The sequence below is a fragment of the Sander lucioperca genome, chromosome 9 (genome assembly GCF_008315115.2).
Source record: "Sander lucioperca isolate FBNREF2018 chromosome 9, SLUC_FBN_1.2, whole genome shotgun sequence".
Taxonomy (NCBI): Eukaryota; Metazoa; Chordata; class Actinopteri; order Perciformes; family Percidae; genus Sander; species Sander lucioperca.
In genome coordinates this window covers 14,499,544-14,506,957 of record NC_050181.1, presented here as the reverse complement: position 1 = coordinate 14,506,957, position 7,414 = coordinate 14,499,544, and the positions used below count along the sequence as shown (strand labels likewise).

The 7,414-nt window shown below is 37.8% G+C and overlaps 1 protein-coding gene across 1 annotated transcript; it reads left to right on the top strand.

Annotated features, from left to right (window-relative positions):
- Window positions 1-898: 898 nt before the first annotated feature.
- On the top strand, window positions 899-1,900 carry LOC116049955 (trace amine-associated receptor 1-like). The gene is made up of 2 exons (XM_031300009.1): window positions 899-1,226; window positions 1,299-1,900. Exons 1-2 carry the CDS (start codon window positions 899-901, stop codon window positions 1,898-1,900), a joined length of 930 nt encoding a protein of 309 aa, XP_031155869.1.
- The last annotated feature ends 5,514 nt before the right edge of the window (window positions 1,901-7,414 follow it).

The window sequence follows — 7,414 nt, the reverse complement described above, 5'->3', positions numbered from 1 at the left end:
AGATATAATCCCTCCACCTAGTCCTGGGTCTTCCCCGAGGCCTCCTCCCAGCTGGATGTGCCTGGAACACCTCCCTAGGGAGGCGCCCAGGGGGCATCCTTACCAGATGCCCGAACCACCTCAACTGGCTCCTTTCGACGCGAAGGAGCAGCGGCTCTACTCCGAGCTCCTCACGGATGACTGAGCTTCTCACCCTATCTCTAAGGGAGACACCAGCCACCCTCCTGAGGAAACCCATTTCGGCCGCTTGTACCCTGGATCTCGTTCTTTCGGTCATGACCCAACCTTCATGACCATAGGTGAGGGTAGGAAAATGTTCAGAATTTTTTTTTTACTGTTTAGGAAATAACTATAATTGTATCCATATATTCAATCATTTTATGCCAGTATAACAGCTTCATATCACAAACTAATGATGTATAATACTGCAATAAAGGAGACAGTATATCTTATTTCAGTCCATCTCATTTCAAAAATGTTTACACACACACACACACACACACACACACACACACACACACACAGTTAATGTAACATTACTTGTCACTTTGCATCTTTGTATCTCATGCAAACCCACATCTGATTGGATGACCACATTTTCTGTTGATTTAGGTAATGAGATAGCGGTTTATAAATACTGAATCAAGTCCAAAACCTCAGCACAGTGGCAGTGAATAAAAACACGTAACACTGTCCTTGCATGGATTATATTGAGGTGTTACATTTACCTGGTAAGGGACACAAACTGAAAAGCTCAAATTAACTGAAAATGATCATGTCTTGTTTTCTTGAAAAGGATTGCTGTTGCTGTAATTGTACATATGTGCTGACTCAATAGATGTTAATGCTTAAATATTAAATAAACATTATAGATTATTATTTCAGAAATCAAAAAAGCATGGAACCAGAAGTGACTGTCAACGGGACTTACACTGTTAATGGCATACATCCCTGCTATGAATTAGATAATACAAGTTATGTATTTACAAGCAACCCTTCCATAGTATGTGTTTCATTATATATTTTGCTTGGTATACTATCTGTCGCCACAATATGTGGAAACCTTCTTGTAATAATCTCCATCATTTACTTCAAAGAGCTCCATACTCCTACAAACTACCTTATTCTATCTCTGGGTGTGGCTGACCTGCTTGTCGGAGTTTTAGTTTTTCCTTTTAGCATGGCATTCACTGTAAGCTCATGTATGCATCATGAACATGTACTATGTAAAATACGAGACAGCTTTGATGTATCGCTGTGCACATCTTCTATTCTAAACTTATGTTGTATTTCGATTGACAGATATTATGCTGTGTGTCAGCCTCTGACCTATAAAACTAAAATAAATGTTCACATAACTGTGGTTATGATCCTTGTGACTTGGGGGGTTTCTGTTCTAATTGGAATTGGCATCATAATTGCAGGATTCAGCCAAGGAGCATGTGAAGGGATGTGCTCAGTTGACGTTGTAATGGCAAACACTATTGGACCTGTTCTCTCATTTTACCTGCCAGCGATCATAATGCTCTGTATCTACCTGAAGATTTTCCTTGTTGCTAAGAAACAGGTAAACAGCATCCAGAACACAACCAGTCAGAGCAAAAAGTCTGGAGCAACTGTCAGTAAGAATGAGAGAAAGGCCACCAAAACGCTGGCTATTGTAATGGGAGTTTTTCTTTTATGTTTGACTCCTTATTTTCTTTGTATTGTCTTTCAGCCTTTATCTTATAACCCCCCACCGGTTCCTGTGATTGAAACACTCAACTGGCTTACACTATCAAATTCAACGCTCAATCCCTTTATTTATGCTTTCTTTTACAGCTGGTTCAGATCAGCTTTCAAAATGATAATTTCAGGAAAAATATTTCAAGGTGATTTTGCGAACTCAAAATTGTTTTGATTATTTTAAGGTTTGCTAAAATATATCATTGCTTATAAAGATGGAACAATAGATTATACTTTACTTCTGAAGTGTACATTTTTAAGCATCATAATATTGTGCACTGACAACACAAAATAAAACTAAAGTTTCACCTCTGTGTATTGATGCATGGTATGGGATAAATTAAAGGTTCCATATGGATACATCTTCATACAATAACCTTATTCTTTAATGCTTTAAGCATTTTTCTAGGCTATATTCTTATTATCTAACTAAATGTATTTGGGCTTTGAGAACTTAAACTTTAATAGAAACATCAAGGCAAAGACATGTAGTCGATTTAAGATGAGTCATAACGCGGTTCATGGGCCATGACAAAAACGTGAACAGCAGACTGCATCTTTTGTTCTCTCCGCTTCTCTGGCCGTGAGATTGTTTGCTATTGTTAATAATTATTTCCTGGGCGCCTTCAGTTCCAGCCCACCATACATATGTCTTATCACTCACAGGCCTCAAGAAACGGAGTGAGCAAGGTCAGCATGGCTTGAGGCTTTTTACTACTACTCTAACAAAATATAGTCTTCAATAATACTATCATGCTAATGAATAGCTAAAAATGTCAGTCTATGAGATTAATGCAGACTATCATGCTAATGAATAAAATACCTAAAAATATGTCTGTCTATAAAATAAATGTAGACTATATACAAACTTGAAATTCATTCTATGGCTGCAGCCTGAAGCCTCCCATCTCATGCCTGGTGCCGTAGATGATATCTAAAAGATAAATACAGATGGTAAACAGAGTAAGAATCCATTCTGTACGTAGTATGTGTTTTAAACGTAGTATCAAATCCTGCTCAAGGTATTCCTATCCACTATTGTTACAGGATGTTGTATCTCTGTAATCCTTATTACTGTGGACTCCTGCCTGGCACTGCTGCTTATCTGCTGTGTATGTGCCTGTGCACACAGACACACAAACAACAGGATAAGCGATTGTATTTGCTTCAAGTTCCCTGTGAAGTGTGTGAACAATATAGAATACAGAAATAAAAAATAGTCATGGAAAGAGTGTCACGTTTATTATTTTATTCTGGTATGTACAGATCCTCATTATATCTCTCGTCATTGTCCTTTCCAGGAAATTCTTCACTTAATTGGCAGAAATGGCTGCAGAATCCAGGGTGGGGATCTTTAAAATACTTCCCCGCAGCTCACCCTGCCTTTCTCTTCCAGCAAAAACAGAATAAAAGCATACTCTTGATCTGCTATCATACAGTGTTTAGATTGTTTTTGTTATTTAGTCATTTTTTTGTTAGCAACAAGTGATTACTCAAACAGCCGTCCAGTTTCAAAGCACAGTATACAGTATAAATAGCCAGCATGTTGCTCTTGTATGGACCATAGCACTGGGAGCAGTTCAGCAATGAGTACATTGTCTGGAAGTCCTGCTTGTATTTGTTGGGGCACCTGCTCCAATCAGTCACACCTGTATTACAACATTTGGGATTATCAAATTGAACACTATGCTTCATGTCAGAATATGCTGAAACGTTCAAAATCGGAAACTATCATTTCAATCAGGAGAGACTTCGTTTGCAGATATGCAAAAAAGATTTATTGCACAACTGCATAATAAAATGTACATAGTCTTTGGAGATTAGACTCCATCGTATTAATACTATTTTAAAAGGGGTAGAGAACAGGACATAACCCCCGATGGAGTCTGGTGGCGGCAGAGAAGGAGTCCGAGACCAGACCGAAGAGGCAACGGAGTGGTCAGCCGGAAGAAAATCGATGACCAGAGGCGGCAGGGGAGGTGGAGGGTTAAGCGTTTTACCTGAAACGACATTTTGTTATAAAGAATTCTATGAAGGGACAAAAGCATTATGTTGATGTTATGCATGGTTGTAGATTCAGCGAGACAACCGTTCACTGCTACGTATACGATTCAAGCTGTTGAACCAATTTGTCAATTTACCCAATGTGGCTGAGGCACAGGCGAGTGAGTTACATGTTCGCTACGTCACAACTTATTCGGCAAAGCTGTTTCCATCTCCCATTTTGGCATTGACTCTTTTTCGGAAAAGGCAAAATCACCTCAAGTGAGCATAAAAACTTTTTTGCGAATATGAGGACGTTTTTTTAGAATTTTGCCGTTTACATCAACATTTTCTAATGTGATACTTCAAAATGTGCATAAAAATACATTGATGGAAACATGACTATTGACAAAGAGTGAAATTATAAAGGAAATACACAAATTATTGTTTTACAGGAAACGGTCGTTCATATGCTGGGATTACTACTTAAGGGGACCAGTGTTTTAACCCAAACCACAAACTTTTTTCTATAAGTTTTCGTAAGATATAACACAAACCCGTTAATTAGTACACACTGAAGCATGGTAGGATAACAGCAACTTCTCCATCTTTCCATAATGTTGTCAGACACTATAATAACAATCTGAGCCTGACAAATTCATGGTTCTCAGACTATTATTGGTTGGGGTAGAGCCAGGCTGCTCTCAGCATGCCAGGTATGCCTGAGAAGAAAGGCAAGGCAAGAATGTTATCTCAAAAAAACTATACCCAGCTCCACATAACACATTTGCCAGTTAAAAAAAAGAAGGAAAATCTGCCGTACATCATATTTTTCTATTGACATTTTGATGCTTATGTTTTGTTGTGAAACAGGGATAGCATTGGAATCGTTGGTTATTGTTGAAAATCCAAGCTGCCTACAACTGCTCTACTTCACGAAAGGGAAAGCTAAAAATCTTTTTAGAGCCACCTATTATTATGAAGGCACAATGTTTTTGACTTCCTATATGCAATGTCAGCTTTAGAAAATGACATGACAGACATCATTCAGAATCAGAATCAGAAAAAGCTTCATTGCCAATTAAGTACGTTTTTTACACATACAAGGAATTTGTTTTGGTGTGACATGCACCTGTCACACATGCTCTTAGCATAAGAAGGTTAAGAAAATCAAGAAAACTTAACCCTTATTAACCCTTGCACAATAATCATGATAGTAGCTTTTTTAGTTTTATTTAGTTATCTTTTTTTTTAAGATTTCTTTTTGTTGTTTTTTGGCCTTTATTAGATAGGACAGCTGAAGACAAAAAAGTGGGAGAGAGGGGGGGATGACATGCAGCAAAGGGCCATAGGTCGGAATTGGACTCGGGCCGCTGGGGTCAGGACTGAGCCTCAGTACAGTGGTAATTTCCCTTTTTTTGGGGGGGGGGGTCAATAAAAAACTATCTATCTATCTATCTATCTATCTATCTATCTATCTATCTAGTTAGGTAACAATAACAATAGATATGTTTGCAGTCACCATGTCATTGTTGTTATTACTCAGCTGCTCTTATTTTGTTCCAGTTTGTAACTTTGTTGGAAAAGTTTCACATATAAACAGAACATAATCGGCTGGTGATAATTAGAGAGTTTGCTTAAAACGTATTGTACCTCAGGGAAAAGCACAGCCCTGTGCACCACCTGAGCCACTCAGAGACCAAAATCATCAAAGTCATTCACACCTCTAATGGAAGAGGTCTCTGTTTGCATAATATCATTGCAACACTTTAAAAAAGCTAAATGTATAACTGTAAGTTAAGATTTTACGAGTAATTACTTAGTAATCTAACAATATATCGGGGAATCTCTGTGTGTGCGCGTGTGTGCATCACATGTGTGTCTGTTGTCTTTGAAATATCTCATGAACTGTTTATCCCATCTACCTCACACGTTCCTGGGTACCCTATGAACATGGCGTTTGTAATTTGGAACTTTTTGGACCGTTTGGACCCCTGTCAGCATGATCTCCTTTTTTTCCCATCATTGTTGACTTCAGTAAGTCACTGTGTCAGAGCAATGGAGTTCGTGGATGTGGGCTTTACCACTGCAACTGCAGTTAGGTAGCACTCTTTAAAAACACCAGAAGCAAAATCCTTCAAATTTAGATCACAGTCAATTGTATCTGCCTACTCCTCTACATCTTTACTGGAAAGAAGCCCACAATTGTAAAGACTAGAGGACATTAACTGTAGGTTCTCGTGTCTTGCACTGACAAGTTTCCCTGTCATCTTCAGTTGATGCTACATCCCAAAATGGCCTTTGACTGCAGAAAAAGGAGGACGACACCTTGTGTGCACTTCCAGAAACTGTCCTGTATGTTTTTCCTGATGTCTGTTAGCAACCTCTAATGCATTTTCCTTTTCTGAAGAGTGATGGTTTGCCTTTTGTCAGTTGTCATTCAGTGTGTCAATAACAACGCCAAAGGCACCTGACCAAGCGTCCGTATTTTACGTATCTTTCGATCATTACTGTATATGTTTACTGCATTTACTGTCTAACTGGGACGCGCTAGTAGTTATGGAAAAAGTTTTATTTACCAAGCAAGCTTCAAAGAAATATGTAATAAAAGCAATAACATGATAGATTGATCACAGAAAACTTTTCACCCTCGTACCTGCTTCATCATCTCAAATAAAAGAGTTCAAGTAGAGTCAAATAAAAACATTTATTACAAGCAAATAGTCATTGAACATGTGCAAGACAAAAGATAATTTCATATGTGATAATGCTATAAATAATCTGCGACTATCGGTAACACAATGGTTTTGTGTTTTAACAGAGTTAGCAATGCGTTGCGCGTTATCTTGCATGTTATAGAGTAAAAACACATCCTAAAATTTATAACTCAAAAAATACAACAATTAAAACAAAAACAAAATGTAGCTGCTACTGTTCATTCACATTCACCACAATGATAGCAATGCTTGTGAAATTACACATTGCTGCTACTAAGCTAACATACATTACTTTTTTTTTTAACAGTTTATTTATTGAAAAATTTCAAAACAATAACAAGAACAACAACAACAAAACCCAACAACAATGTAATGGAGTCATCATAATTTGCTAACATACATTACTGAGCTACACAACTACCAAGACTCAATTTACCTTTCCATACCAATGTGCAAACTAGATTTCCTGGTACAAACTTACAGACTGATTTTGGTATAGTGCAAAGCAGTTAACTGACAGTGCTTTTCAAGCAATGTACATCCATACGTGGAGAATATATAAGATACATCCCATTTTGTTCCTAAAATAAGTTATAGATTTCAGCCTTCCATTAAATAGTGGTATTAGTGATACTCTGTTAAATCCTCATTAGCTACTTTTCAGATAGGAAGTATGATGCTCTACTTACTTAAGGGGATATAGGCATGGTAGGTAATGTCAGGTAATCATGAGAAACCTAATAACTAGTCAGGACTTAAGTTTACGTACAAATATTTTATGATTACATACATTTGATTTTTCACTCTCAGCGCGTCAAAAAACGATGCTTGGTCAGGGTAGTCTCTTTAGCATCTCAGTCAGACGCAGGGGGCTTTCAACTTATTCCAATGTAATCCCATCAGCAGCGATATTTGAGGCTCTGGTTACCCTCTACCTCTTTGGTGTCATTTATGACGTGCTTGGTCTGGACACTTGATGTCTGATTTTT

Excerpts from the sequence above, each read along its gene's own strand:
- LOC116049955 (XM_031300009.1), top strand. The coding sequence starts at position 899 with ATGGAACCAGAAGTGACTGTCAACGGGACTTACACTGTTAATGGCATA. Across the intron at positions 1,227-1,298 it reads GCATCATGAACATGTACTAT|ACAGATATTATGCTGTGTGT; the intron begins GTAAAATACGAG and ends GTATTTCGATTG.